General features: G+C 35.2%; 1 protein-coding gene across 1 annotated transcript; it reads right to left on the bottom strand.

Annotated features, from left to right (window-relative positions):
- Positions 1-3,733: 3,733 nt before the first annotated feature.
- On the bottom strand, positions 3,734-5,740 carry LOC105033243 (uncharacterized). The gene is given in 4 exon segments (XM_029261064.2): positions 3,734-4,289; positions 4,292-5,055; positions 5,165-5,294; positions 5,542-5,740. Coding segments are annotated over 4 exon segments (1,164 nt in total). The 5' UTR covers positions 5,693-5,740; the 3' UTR covers positions 3,734-4,170.
- Between the last annotated feature and the right edge of the window lie 10,238 nt (positions 5,741-15,978).

Genomic DNA, 15,978 nt, shown 5'->3' with positions numbered 1-15,978 from the left:
TCTTACTTGACTGCTTCTATATGGTTTAGATTCAAAGCATTTGACATGTAGAGTACCGTATGAAAGATAGATTATTATCTTTTATGAAAAAGGTAACTAGGATATACACATATGTCCGAGTTGGTGAAATCTCGTTCTAAAGTTTGATATATCTTTTAAGAAAAATCTATAACTTATCTTTGTTTACGATAATTTGATATCCTTCATTATTTATTTTTTAGCCTAAAGTTTGCTATCCAAGTTCTTAAAGCAACCATACTCTGGGCGGAGGGTGATTTTCTCACTGTCATCTCTTGGTTATCCTCAGAAGGCTCCCCCCATTGTCCCTATATGTTGGACATTCAACAAATGCTCAATACCATGTCTGTGGCTCGAAGAACCTATATGGTTTGGTGGAAATCATGTCGCTAATTTTGTCGCAGCTGGGCTAGGGTGCTTAAGAAGGAAGGATGTGGACCCAAAACTTCCCTATTGATGCTAAAGATCTCACACAATCTGAGGCAGCAAGTTCTTCTCTACTGATCCTATAGATCTTCTTGAAGGTGGGGAGTAGAAGCTTGTTTCTTGAAGGCTATGAAGTTCATCCATTTTTTAATGCTTTGAGAAGTCTGATCTCCAGAATGGAGAGGCTGCATATTTAAGTTACTCGTTGTAGTAAATGCAGTGTCCTTTTCTGATTTCCTTGGGATGTAATTATTCTTATCTCATCTAAAAATATATATATGTGGTTAATTTTGTCGCAAGGATCTTGCAGTATAATTGATTGCACCCGAGAAGAATGAAGCATGTGGTATTGTAGGACACTTCTGATTTAATTTATTCATGCATCTCATCATTATTTAAAAAAAAATTGTTAAATCGCCCATGCAAAGGTTTTTTCTTCTTAAAAGGAAAAAAGTGGGCTGTTTTGCCACCCACATGTCGTTCACCATCTCATACGTGGAGACAAATAATTTACATGAGAAAATAATTATTAGAAGAAACCTAGCAAACTATGTAAAGTTTGTCCAGCAGGTACACACACACACAAAATAATAATTATTAGAAGAAAACTATGTAAATTTCGACAACAATCAAATGGCAAGATAAAACACCTTGCTAACTGGAGAATAATGTATCGATCAAAAAGCTTGGGGGGCTAGGAATAACTCTCCTGAGGTCCTTCAATGGAGCCCTCCTTCTAAAATGGTGGTGGATGTACTATAACAGATAGCCCAAGCTATGGCAATCACTCATCAATTCAAACGTTTTACTACCACAGCCAACCACCTTTAATGCCGTCATCATATCAACTCCAAACAGCCTCTCCCTTTTTGCAAGAAATTCTCATGGTATTTTGGCTCTTTGAAGAATGCACCTAGCTCCCCGATTATAGGAAATGGTGAGCAAACTGCTCATTTTGGCAAGACCCCTGGTTGGGAACTGAAACTTTTCAGAAGAAATTTCAAAATCTATTTATTCTAGCAAACGATCGATACAGCAACATATCGCAAGCTTCATGAAAAAGAGGAACTGGCTGGAGAATTTTAGAGAGTCATTAAACAATGCTACAATGATGAAATTTGATGGATCGTCTGTCATTCTTTAAAATGTTTGGCTGACCGAAGATAGAGACTACTCCAAGAGATGGAAATGCAACACATCGGCGACAAATAATGTCAAGCAAGGATACTATTTCCTCATAGATGGGGTAATTAGATCAATATTTAACAAGAGCTATTGGCGGATGCCAATCCCAGAAAAAAGGTTAAATTTTTTGGTTGGCTATGCTTTCATAACAAGATACTCAAAGCTGAAAACTTAATTAAGAAACGAGTAAATGTCATCACACCTTGTCCATTGTGCAGCAAAGGCAATGAGAATGTGGATCACCTAATGACAAAATGTAGATACACTGAGGATCTCCAGGACACACTCCTAGGAAAGCTCAGCCAACTATCACATTGATGGAGGCAAAACATCCTTACAAACGAAAGGCATATCCAGCTGACTTGCTGGTGCATTTGAAAAGAGCAAAATAATCGACTCTTCAAATTTGAAACCCTCCTAGTGACTGAAACAATAAAGATAATTTTGTTTCTTCTTGCTGACTGGACATTGGTGACCAAGAGGGACAACATTTTGAAATTCTAGAACTGCGTGGTACAGTGGACAAAGGATCCTCGAGCTCAAAGATATAGAGTTCATTCTAAATCAACTGCCGATTTCTGCTAACCCAGCTTTACCGCTCAGTACTCTTCAGAGTATCATCCTTCCTTTGCCACATCTTCTATCTCATATAAATCACTCTAGCCAGCACACTGTTGTTGTACATAAACTATAATTTTAATTATTATGATTTTTGGGGGAAAGCCTTTTCCCCGCTTACACCTCAAAAAGAAAGAAAGAAAGAAAGAAAGAAAACGACGTAAATTTTTTCTAGCAAATATTGACCAGATTCCAAGTCCACCCCCCTTCCTCTCTCCACAAATAATTATTAGAAGGCCCCAGTTAATTATATACATTTCGTCTGGTAAGTATTCATGGCCAAATTCTAAGTCAAACCACCGCCCTTGGTTTCACACACATAGACAGAGAGAGAAAGGGGAGCGATGAGGATGATGCGTCATTTGCAGTGTAGAGTACTGCTACGCATTTAATGACCACCGTCAACAGATGAACGATTATCAAACAAATTGCATCATGTATGACACATAAGTTCGCTTTGTTTGGTGGCTATCTATTTGCTAATGACAATCATTGGATGCTGCATCATAGAAAATAAAAAAATTATAAAAAATTATTATAAAAAAATAAAATTTTAATGATTATTAAATTAGTTATTAAATAATAAAAATTAATTATTAATTTATTTTACAATTTATTTTGTGATCGATTCAAATCGATTGAAAAAATAAAAATCGATCACAACATTTATTTATAATTAAAAAAAATAAAAAATATTAAGATTGATTTTTCAATTACAAATTAGAAAATCTATTTTGTAACTGATAAATCGATCTATAAAATATTTATATAATTAAAAAAAATATTGTAATAAAAAATTCGATTATAAATATATTTATAAATTAAAAAAATACATGAAAAATGTTGCGATCGATTTTTCGGTTGCAAATTAATAACCCATTTTACAAACAAAAATTTGATCACAAAATTATTAAAATAATAAAAAAATATTGCAACTGAAAAATCGATCGTAAATATATTTATAAAATAAAAATAAATACATAAAGAATGTGCGACCGATTTTTCAATTACAAATTATTATTGTCATTTTGTAATCGATAAATCAATCACAAATATATATAAAATATAAATAATAAAAAATATTTATCATCGAATTTTCGATCGCAACATGTTACATCTTTTTTGCAACCAAAAAATTAGTTACAAAATAATTTAAAAAATAAATAATTAAAATATTTTACGATCGATTTTTCAGTTATAAAAATATAAAAAATAATTTTTTTATAAATTTATTTTTATATTCAATAAATCGATCATAAAATTGGTCTCAAAGTGTTCGTGTGTCGGAGAAAAATTTGGCAACCGATTTTTTATCGATCGCTATGTTGATATTTATCTAGAAATCGATCCTAAGATTGATCGTAAATTTGATAAAAAAATTGATCATAAAATTGATCTCAAAAATATTATTTTTTTATAATGGATGATGGTAATGACTTAGGATATTCGTTATGATCTATTATTTACACCATAGAATGCTGTATACTCACTTGTTGCCGCCAACTGATGAATGACCCTCAAACAAAGTGTATACTGTATCATGTATAGGCTATGAGTTCATTTTGTTTGATGCCTATCCACCTGCTGACAGCGGCTTTTGGGTGCTGCATCATAGATAATAGAGAATGAGGTGATAATAATAACCTAAGATATTTCTTCATTTGTGATATATTGTTTGTATCATAGAGTACTGTATAGTTTGATAGCCGTCTATCTGTTAACGGCGGCTATCAGGTGCTACATAGCACTTTGCGCTGCAGAGGATCCATGCCCGATGATAATATAATATCATGATGATGCAATGATGATGCCCAGATGACAACAACGCTGTGAGAAAATATACATGGTTAAGGTTAATATGAGTCATTCTAATGGGGTGCCAGCACCGTAGACTTGTGCAAAGTTAAGGAGTGGTCCAAAGACCTAACAGTAGTTGCATGACCTTGCAGCTTGTTTCAACCACTCGCGCCATTCTACTGACCGACCTGAGAGACAAGATCCGTGGTAGAAGGCGGACAGTGTCTCTTCTGAAAATAACAGGAGACCGGATCAAAATCCTCCAAAACCCCACCATGATATTCCCATGGACCGAGTTGTTCAACAGCACTGACATCCATTGTTCCCCCCAGGTCAAGCTCCTTCTCCAAGTAGGCCACCCAACCCTTGTCATCAACCTCTCTTGTTGAATCTCCTTCAGAGGTTATTGAATTGTTGTGAGCTCCACCTTCCACCACCGGACCCACCTCAGGGATGAGGAAGCAGAAATCATCATCTGCCATGCTCCAAATTTCCGCATCGATGGGGATTTCGGGTTCTTGGTTTAAGTACTCTTGGTTGTTCTTTCGGTCGCCGTGCAGTGGTTGGTGGACTGACTTCTCCTGGAAATCACAAGATGTTATAGGTGATTCCAATGAAGAGATGCTTGACGAGTCTCTACAGTCATCTGCTGAAGGGTAGTCAATTCCTTCTATTAGCATGCATTGATCTAGCTCCATGAAGAGTTCACTCAGTATGTTCACCGAATATTGAGTACATTCCATGTCAAATGAGTTATTTTCTTCTAAAGGTTCGGAGGGTTCAAAATTTGGTTGCTTGCGATCCCCGTCGATCTTTATATTACCATCATTAATGTCACATGAAATATTGTTAGAATTGGAGGGTGAGCTTGGAGGATCTTTAGTTTTGTTGGTTGAAGGATCCGATGATTTCGATCCTTTTGGAGCTAGTCTCTTCTTTATGTGTGTATTCCACACATTCTTGATCTCATTATCGGTCCTTCCGGGGAGGCATGAGGCGATTTTGGACCATCTGGACAACAATTGATGGCAAGTTTAAGCCAGGATTTGCATGGAAATTAACATATATAATGATAAGAAAAATGGACCTAATGAGCTAGATTTGCGTGCTTTATTCTTACTTGTTCCCCATCAATCCATGAAGCCTGATGATGGTTTCCTCTTCCTCTTTTGTGAAGTTCCCTCGCTTTATATCGGGTCGAAGGTAATTAATCCACCTTAAACGGCAGCTCTTCCCACATCGAAGCAAACCTGCAGTGAATTAACCCATCTCAAACTTATTAGCTTATGTTACGTTAATTCTTCAAGGAAAACAATACCCTGTTAAATTACTATTGTATTGCGACCCTTATATATCATCTACTCCTCCACTTTTATCTTCCCAAATCCCTTCTCTCTTTTTATTGAAGGAAAGTTGAAGAAATATGGAGCAGTTAATCAAGAGTAATGAAGCCTCTATTATTAGGATCATAACCAATAGAACAAATCAAAGTAGTACCTGCTTGTTTGGGGAGAGCACGCCAATTCTCGTGTCCATGCTTCTGAATGTAAGCTATGAGCTTCGCATCTTCGGCCGGCGTCCACGGCCCCTTCTTCAGCCCAACATTCTCGCAACACGGCTTTCGCCCTCCCCCTCTCTCTCGTCCCATCTCTCTCTCTCTCTCTCTCTCTATTTACAGTATAACTTTTTAATGCCACGTTTGGTGTTTTGAGTTCTGAGCGTGGATTCACAAAAACAAGTATATATAGAGATCGATGGACGGACTGACGGCAGCCAGACAGCTTTTGGGCATGGAGTCGTGATGCACACCTTTCAACTTAATTATATATTTTCCAAAAAAATTCCACGAGAGACGTCGTGACAAAATTTGCGTCAAAAAGGGATCATTGGTTTTTCCCCACGAGTAGACACGCTTACCGTTTACGACCATACGAGAGACATGTTCACATTTGTACAGCGTGGCTATTTATTGAAGAAAGAAGAAGAAAGAGTGCGGTAATTTGGAAGCATGGGAGCTAGCAGGGAAGCAGCCTGAGGTACTGATAGGATGTCAGGTTGTACGCGTCCGGAAAATTGTGGCAAACGTTGCCGTTGGTCCCAAGGTGTGATCTGAGAAGTTTGGAAATCGGTGGGTAAAAAAAAAAGGCGTATTATCCTTTTTTTTTTTTTAAAAAATGGTGCGCAAGATTCACGTTTCCAGATTCGTTGGCATAGGATTTAGCGTACCCGAACATGTGAAGCAGGGCTCATTCAATTAATTCCCAGCTCAGCTTGTCGTGATGGGGGCGTACCACCATTGTCGCTTCCGGGTGCCGTGATCCGGGAGAGTGCTATCAACACATTTCCTTGCTCAGCAGTGACTCTAAATTCGGACATATATATAGTTAGATTTGACTATATATATTTGGATGGATCTTCGTACAAATCCGATCAAATTTATATTAAATAATATTAAAATTTTTTTAAATTTTATGGCCAATAAAATAAATCCGCTCAACCTCTACGATGTCTATTTTGAATAACAATTTAATTCCTTGCCGACTGAGAAGACGGGCCTAAGTTGATTATTCTAAAAATATCAATTTAAATTTAAATTAATTTATTTTATTATATATCTTCGTAACTCCAGAAAAATGGTTGAAATTAATTATCGTAGAGATCCAATGTATTGGACACTAGAGTTTGTAAGATAATTTTATACTCTATAATTTTTTTTAAAATTTTTATAGTGAAACTTTTGCACTGTCTCTATCCAGGGGTATAAATCAAATTAGCTATAGAATCATATAAATTTTATGGTGTTCTTGATCTTCTCTTATTTTTCTCTTTTCTTTTTTTTTTTTATTTCGTTAAACTCCCTATCTGTTGCAACAAGTGGCATTAGAACTTTAGTCTTTATCGGTTAGAGTTTTACGATAACAACCACAAATTATGAAACTAAAATGTTTAATAGTGTGAATGATTTTGGCATCTTGCGTATCGAGATGCGAATTCTTTTGGTGCAACAAGGATCGTTGAAAGAATCGGAATGTAAGTAAAAGTTATCAAATAACATATACAATGGAGATAAGGATCTATCGGCAAAAACATACAGTATAATTTTATTGTGTTTGGCAGATGAGGTGCATACAAAATTGTTGACAAAAGATAGCATCTACGCTATGGTAAGAAGTTAGAGAGTAGATATATGATCAAGTCGCTCACAAACATATTATACTTAAAAGCATCAACTTTACTACCTATATATAAAAAAAGATACGCTCGTGAAAGATCATATAAATTTAATAAAGCTATTTCATATTTCAAAAATATTAGTGTTCCAATTGATGATGAAGATCAGACCTTCATTTTATTATGCTTACTACCATCCTCTTATGAGAAATTTATTGATACCATGCTGTATGGTAGAGAATCTTTTTTAGCCAGTGATGTAAAAAATACTTTAGAATCCAAAGAGAATTTTAAAATAAAGTATTTGAAAGTTACAATGAGAATCAAGGAGAAGGCTTGACTGCTAAAGATAGGAGTAAGGAAAGAAATTTTAAAAGTAAGATAAATCTAGATCAAAATCAAAATATAAAAATATTCATTATTTTCATTGTCATAAGGAAGGGCACATTAAAAGACTTTATCTAGAGAGAACAGGAAGGGTGAAAAGAAAGAGCCTATCTTTGAAGCTAATATCAATATAGTAAAAGGAAATCTCGATAATGATCATAGTGAGATTTTGTCAATGAGTGTCACTAGCTCTAGAACAGAGTGGATTCTTGATTTCGGTTATTCTTTTCATATGACTCATAATAAAAATTTATTTTCTACCCATCAAACTAGGAAAGGAAAGGTTCTATTGATAGATAATAAGTCTGTTGAGAATGTTGGTGTTGGAACAAATTGAATTGAGGTGTATAATAATACTATGAGGATTATAGAAGCTTGACATTTTCAAAATTGAAACAGAACATAATTTTTTTAAATACTCTAGATTCTCAAGGGTATAAGGATACCGGCGAGAATGATATACTGAAAGTCTTTAAGAGAGCCCTCGTAGTGATGAAAGAAGAGTTGGTTAATGGATTGCATCATTTATTGGATAAAATAATAATAGGTAATGTCATAGTTTTTTCTTCATCAGGATTGTCAGATAGAGATGCTATTCAGTTATAACATCCACATATAGGGCATATAAGCAAGAGAGGGATGATGATTCTATTCAAGAAAAGACTATTTGATGGTGTGAAGATAGAAAAATTGGACTTCTGCAAGCATTATGTACTTAGTAGACAGTGTAAGATAAAATTCAGTACTGATTTTCACAGTATTAAATGTACATTAGATTATATCCATTCAATTCTCTAGAATCCCTTTCCAGTTGCATCGAGGAGTGCACATCATTATTTTTTAACATTTATTGATAATTATTCTAGAAAGATTTGAATGTATTTCTTGAAGGAATAAAATTTTTATCAAATTCAAATAATAGAAATCCTTAGTTGAGAAGTAGACTAGAAAGAAGATTAAAATACTGAGAACCAATAATGGAGTGGAATATTGTTCAAGTGAATTTAATAAGTTCTACAAGAATAAAAATATAATGAGATATCGTATTATATAATGAATATTATGGAAGAATGAAGTTGCAGAACAGATGAATAGGATGCTCATGAAGAGATCTCGTTGTATGCTCTCAAATGTTAGACTCAACAAAACTTTTGGTATCTAGTAAATCAGTTATCATCAATTACAATTGAGTGCAAAGTTCTGCATGAGGTATGGTCTAGTCACTCTGTTAATTATTTTGATGTGAGAATATTTGGTTACTTATATATGTTCATATGAATGATGATAAACTTGAACTGAGGGCAAAAAGATGCATATTCCTAGGTTATATAGATGGGGTGAAAAAATATAAGTTGCAATGTATAGTTGATTCTAGCTTACTCAAAATTATTACTTCCAAAGATATTACTTTTCATGTGTCCCCTATGTCAAAGAAGAATAAAGAATCTATTGATAGTGTAGGTATAGATCACGGTTTCAATAAACAGATAGAGCTTGATATTGAAACTCCAGATGAAGTATTACAAAACTCTTTAATTCAACTCAATGAGATAGAGATGCAAGATTTTATGTAAAATGATGCGTCACCACAGTAACAATAGTACAATATTGCTATCGGTATGAAAAGGAGGCAGACCACTTTCACATATGCAAACATGGTCGCATGTCCTTTTAGAGTATCCGAGAGTGTTGAAGATGAGGAATCTTTCTCAAACCAGGATGTAGAGAATCCAGTTGATAAGTGTTGATGAAGTCACTTGTAGTTAACAAATTCAAGTATTGCTTGGACTTGAGTGGTGTTTGTATAGGTTCATGCTCTCAAGGATAGATAGTGAGAAAGGTTTTCATATATTTGACTTAATAAATTTCAGACCAAGATGAAGATTTATTGAGTATATCTTGAATTTTACTTCTAGCAAGATAAGTCCGCTCAACTTCTACAATGTCTATTTTGAATAGCAATTCAAGTCTATATGGAATTAGGATACTAGCCTAAGCTAATTATTGTAGAAATACCAGTTTGAATATAAATTAGCTTACTCTATTATATATTTTTTATAATCCCAAAGGGGTAGTTAAAATTGAGTATCTAAGAGATCTAGTGTACTGGATGCTAGAGTTTGTGAGATAATTTTGTATTCTATAATCTCTAATTTTTTTTATAGTGAAACTTTTGCACTGTTTCTATCTATGGATATAGATCAATAGACTGAATCAGATAAATTTTATATGCTCTTGTTATTCTCTCTTTTCTTTTTCATATTTAATTTGTTATGCTCCTGGCCTATTGCAACATATAATGAAGACTCCACATTAATGATCCGAGTCGTTTGATATACTTTACTGACTTTAAACTACAATAATATGATTTGAAGACTATTAACCTATCTACATCTAATGATAAACAAAAATATATAGTTTAACATTATTTGTGCGGTTCATTTTTGGGCCACTTGATGCACATACTAAACATCTCTAAATAACATAATTATCGGTATATAAGTAACCTAGAAATGTTGATGTTGGACTCCTATCATCTAATCTAAAGTTGATTAGATTTGAATGAAAATGCACTCAAATATAGCCCTGTCTAATGCACTCTCTCTCTCTCTCTCTCTCTCTCTATATATATATATATATATATATATATATCTTTCAAAATCAGGCCCTTGCTACTTGCATACGTGTCTTTCAAAATCATGATTCCAGTGTAATACAAACAAAGCATAGCTATAGAAACAAGGGAATTAGGGAGGCGGATGTAAGAATTTCAGAAGTTCAAATCAATGACGTTGTCCTGTGCACGGGATCATACCACGTCATACGTCTCGTATATGCTTAATCTTCGACAAATTATATTCTTATTACCTACTCTGTTTGTTTGTTATTACCAACTCTGTTTTGAGGTCACAAATTTTAGCTGGTTTGAGCTAGATCTTCTGACCGCCCCCAACCTTAGTTGACTCCAGAGGCCTGAGGACACCATTTTGTCTTTTTTTTTTTTTTTTTAAAAAAAAAATTGAAGAGGAGGGAAAGTCACACCCATGTGTTAAAAAGTAAGAACAAAGCAGACAGAGTGTCAGGAAAGGAGAAGGAAGAGACGTCCCAACGACAGGTAAAAAAAAAAACGTAGCATGGAGTCTTTTTTTAAAACAAAATGAGCAGCTGTATTCTATTTTAGAAAGACTCCATCCCATGCACGTTTTTTTTTTTTTTTTTGCTGGAACAAAAAAAAAAAAAAAATGAAGACCTTGAATGCCAGACTTGCGATGCCTTTTGTTACCAGTTTCTTCCAATAGCCTGAATGCAATATATAGTTCTATAATTTGTTATCCGGGTTGAGGAGTTATAGATATTTGAAAGTATGTGACAAAATGTAAGTAGGAGAGCAACATTATGTGAGAAGTTTTTGTTGAGTAGTTCATTGGAGCATTTAAAGGGACCTTATGCCTCTCAAGGCACAAACATGTCTCAAAAGAAAAACCCTTGTCCATCTCTAATTTTGAAATGAGATGCCAACAGCAAACAGGGTTATAGCCTTATGGTTTCACCCCTTTCCTTGTAGGAGTAGACTTTGTTTTGAGTAATTGTGGGCCTTCTCTAGAAGGTCTAGGGTTAACTTTATATTAATGAAATGTACAATTTGACTGCCACAAACATACTTCTATGGAAAATGGTGCATGTGTGAAAGAATCAAGGCTTTTGAGCAGGTACATTGCAATGCCTCTTTATAGTAAAAAACATATTGTTAAATGGCATAGGCAACAAATTAAACAGTCACAAAGCGTGTTGATACTGATGGTGCAAGAACGTGAGAGAGATAATTTGGAAGCTTCAATTGCCATGTGACACTAGATGGTCAGCATGGTTCCCATGGAGCACCTAACAAATCAAAGCTCAACCACCTCAAAGATGAAATCATGACCTTAATTATAAGGGGAAAAAAAATGATCCTTGAAGCCTAAACTGCAACATGTTGCACCTATTAGCAACTCGATTATTTGTAGTGCACTCAGAAGATTCCTCTTTGGACCGTATACGAAGGATCACAACCAGCAACCTTACTATTTTATACAATCATATATACTTTACTTGTATAGGGACCATTGCTTAGTGCAATGATAGAAGGCTTGGACCATTCCACGTAATGGTGCAAGCTCAAGTCAAAAGAAAAAAAAAACTAAAGGTTAGGTATGCTCCCTATCTGCCCCTCCTAATCCCAGGACCCCAGATCGTCGGGAATATAATTAGGTAATGATCTTTTTTACGACTGTATTTTATGCATTAGATCACTCGCACAAAAGAGTAATTGATCTTCTTTTGTGATTTTAACCGTTAGACTCTGCTTTATACAACTTTCATAGTATGGCCAATCTTTTTCTTCCATCCACAGCGCATACCATAAAGTTGCCATCATGCTTTAAAAGATGTGCAAAATATGATCCACTGATTGAGGTCGGAAACAATCATCAATCATTCACGAGAAAAGTACAACCCAAGCCCAACTTGAAATGACCGTCTCATGCACGATTGGCTGTAAAGAAATCAGAAATAGCTTGCAGACTTCAGTTTCCTGCCAAACATTTCATTAATGGGCATAGATGCTACATTTCTACAAACTATACCTACTTTCTGTGGACTTGAGAAAAAAAATTGAGTGGTCTAAGTGTAATTTCCAATTGAGCGTGATTGGAAGATATCCTAGCTATCTCTTTGATTTTTCAGCCATTTTTCAATGGATCATGACTGCCTTTACCTCGTCATAGCATTTCCCTTCCAACTGTTTGCGTGGATCTGATTGTTTCCTACGGATGCATGAATAAAATATTTATGTTGTGGTTCATGTTTACTCTAATTTTGCTAAGCCTACTATTGTGATATAGGAATTACGAGTTAAGAAGAACTTTGACTTATATTGGATATGATCAGACTTGTAGTTTAGACAAATCAACCTCTGCTCCCACATACGTGAGGTCCCATCCTATATAAGTCAAATTTTCTTAACTCATGACCAATGTGGAACTAATGATGCTTTCCCTCCTATATCACAACGCATGCATCTCCATTTAACCACATACGTCCTTCTTGTTCCACTAGTTTGTACATCTAGATCTAAACTCAATCAATTCAAATTAAGTTTTGCATAACAACAATTGAGATAACTAAATAGAGAGTAGCTACAATATACCATGCAAAATTTAAAAAAAGAAAAAGAAAAGAGAGGAACGTGAAAGAAGGCATTCAAGAAACAAGACGTTATTCCTCTATAACAGATGGCTCCTCTTTTGTCTCTCTTTCTCGACTATTCTTTCATGTGTGATCAAGTCAATGTAACATATCTACTAAATTAATGAAAGTGAATGCTTATAATAAGTCCAAAAAGAAATTAAAATAAACGACGCAACCATGCAGACAGTGACTCTTCAAATTAATCCCATGTCACAAGCTTAGGTCATCAGCCCAGAAGATACGAAGTCTACCGTGATGTAGACTCCACCTACTATAAATTTATTTATAGTACTTGTTGTCATTTAAGTTTGAAATCTCTTTTCTTTTTTTCTTTTTTTCTTTTTTTTTTTTTGAGAAGGAGACTCATGGGTGAGGCCCACATTAGTCACCATAATTTATTTGAAAAATTGAAGGGAAAGGGTGTCCATCATCAATTAAGAATTACATCATAGACAGGAAACAAGATTGTGCAAGAGCATACTATTCATGGTTGTGATCTCAAATTAACATTGGCCAGCTGACTCTAACCAACTTTTGGAATGCTTCCAAACTTGATGGTACTCCAAAGAGGCTTGTCCATAGTGGGCATTGATCCTTTGTCTCCATGACTGCACAATTAGTGGCACATGCATGCAGTGAGTGCACATGGTGCAGACTGGCCATGCTCACTCTTAGGCCCTTTGATCCCCTCCATATGTGTAGGATAATCAAGTTGAAGCTCAAGTGGCTTTTTGGGACCTTTCTGCCCCCTGTCATTGGTAAAAAGAGTACCAAGATCAATGAAAAATGGGAGCTAAATCTATGGAATCCAACCAACTCCAATAATTAAAATACTGCATAAACACAAGGTACCTTGGAGTTGTATGGATTTCCTGTTGGAATTGACCTGCTGCAAATATCCCAAAAGGACATGCAGAATAGAGAAAGAACAAAGATTTAAAAAGGGGAAAAATGCATAGATTGGCCATTAGCTGAGTGGGGACCTCCCTGTTGTTAGTTTAAGATTCTATGGATCTTCGGGAACATACAGGAAATTTCTAGTCAATTTCTAGCCATGATGCTAAATACACTATAGTTATTAGCCTATTACTAGGCAATGCAAGCCAATGTTATATATCTAGAGTTGAGTATATGTTGTCCAAGAAGTATGCTAATTTTTATCCTTACAACACTCTCATCACTTCCCCATTGTGCTTTTCATGCACACTAGACAGTTTTCAGAGAGTGCAACCCACCCTGGCTTTGAAGCTCTCTCACCCTATGGGAAAGAATGAAATACAAAAAACAATGCGTCGATGAAAATGAGAATCATTTATTGATATGGATTTAAAACAATTATGAATGAAACAGCTTCATAAACCTCCAAAGCTTTAGGCTGGTTTTGTGTTGCAGCTTTCATTTGCCTGAATGAAAGATGGTGTGGGGCTCTTTTTTGGCCTTTACCTCAAAAAACAACAGAAGGTGCATGCGGTGGGATGGGTTGTGTGATCATCCATCTCATTGGTTGATTGGATTGCTACATTCTTCTCCCTCATGTGCACCCCATATACCCAATGCTGCTCACTATCATTTTCTTTTTAAGGATAACACTGGGGGCACTTGCACCATGTAGGAGTTACCTAGGTCATGAACTTGGACAAGCACTGTAATAACCCAGAATTAAAAAAAAAAAAAAAAAAATAGAGGAGGAAGATTCCTAACATGAGTCTTCTTCCTCTCCGTTTATGACGAAATCGGACCGGTAGAGTCCGATCAGAGGTAGAAAATCTCCCCTATAAAACCCTCCTTCCCTCCCTTATGTCTCTGCAATTGGTTTTAGAGAGATTTTTAAGAAATTGAGGGATTTTTTCAAGAGGATCCGCGGGTTCTTAGATGAAAAAAAAAGATTGCCGGAGTTCTTCTCGGCTGCCGGAGCTCGAGGTAAGCCCCTCCCCTTCTTCCTCTCTCTCTTCCCTTTCTCTCCTGGCCCAAAGCCTCGCCGCTGGCCAACCAACGAGGGGACCTCACGGTCCCCTGTTTTGGCCCAAATGAACCCACGGGAAAAGAAAAGAAGAAGAAGAAAAGAAAAGAAAAGAAAAGAAAAAAGAAAAAGAAAAAGAAAAGAAAAAGGAAAAAGAAAAAGAAAAGAAAAAAAAAGGAAAAATAAAAAGAGAAAAATAAAAATAAAAATAAAATAAAATAAAATAAAAAGAAGAAGAAGAGAGAAAAATTTTCTCTCTCTCCTCTCTCTACCTTCTCTCTCCAGTTTCTCTCTCTAGATTCTCTCCCTATTTTCTCTCTCTAGATTTTTTCTCTTTTTATGAATTTTGTCTCTCTAGAGTCTTCCTCTCTCTCTGATTGCATCATGGACCCTAGGATATATTTGAATTAAAAAAATGATGAAATGAGATTGCTCCGAAATTCGTACAGTAGATCTGATCCCAATCCGATTCTATTTGAAATTTGTAACACTTGATTTATGTTGAGGCATCCTGATAGGACCTCTGATGATCTCGATCATGAGTGCCTCATCGGAAGGATACGAAGGTTTCTCTCTCCACTTTCTCTCTCTACTTTCTCTCTCTAAAATTTTCTCACTCTTCATGGATTTTCTCTCTCTAAAAGTTTTATAGATCAGTGGAGGAACTTGATACATAGACAAGTCCTAATTTTGGTTAATCTTAAGAGAGATCCTCGATCTGTATTATTAGGATCGATTATCGGTAATTTTTTCCATATATGATCTTTATATTTGATCAGGGTTATGAAGAGATGATTGTCTGCAAATAATATCGAGTGAAATATTTTGTTAAAAAAATTCATAAATCAAAGAAGAACATTGATTTCTGTACTTGGATCAGTCACCGGTAAAGGTAATAATCCATGTACATGATCACTATTATATATATGCTATTTTACTGTTGGTTTTGCATCGTTGGTTTTGTATCGTCGGATTTGAGATCGATGAATTTATTATACCTGAGATACTGTTATTTGATTTTGAGCATGAGTATGTTATGTCAATATATATGTATCAGAGATTGATGGCATGATTATATGGATATGACATATCTGAATTGATCATAATGCAAGACAGAATTGATTTGATGAAATCAACACATAATGATTTAATGAAAAGAAAGAGATATATGGTATGGACTAGTCTTG

The sequence above is a fragment of the Elaeis guineensis genome, chromosome 2 (genome assembly GCF_000442705.2).
Source record: "Elaeis guineensis isolate ETL-2024a chromosome 2, EG11, whole genome shotgun sequence".
Classification (NCBI taxonomy): domain Eukaryota; kingdom Viridiplantae; phylum Streptophyta; class Magnoliopsida; order Arecales; family Arecaceae; genus Elaeis; species Elaeis guineensis.
This window is presented reverse-complemented; position numbering and strand designations above follow the sequence as displayed.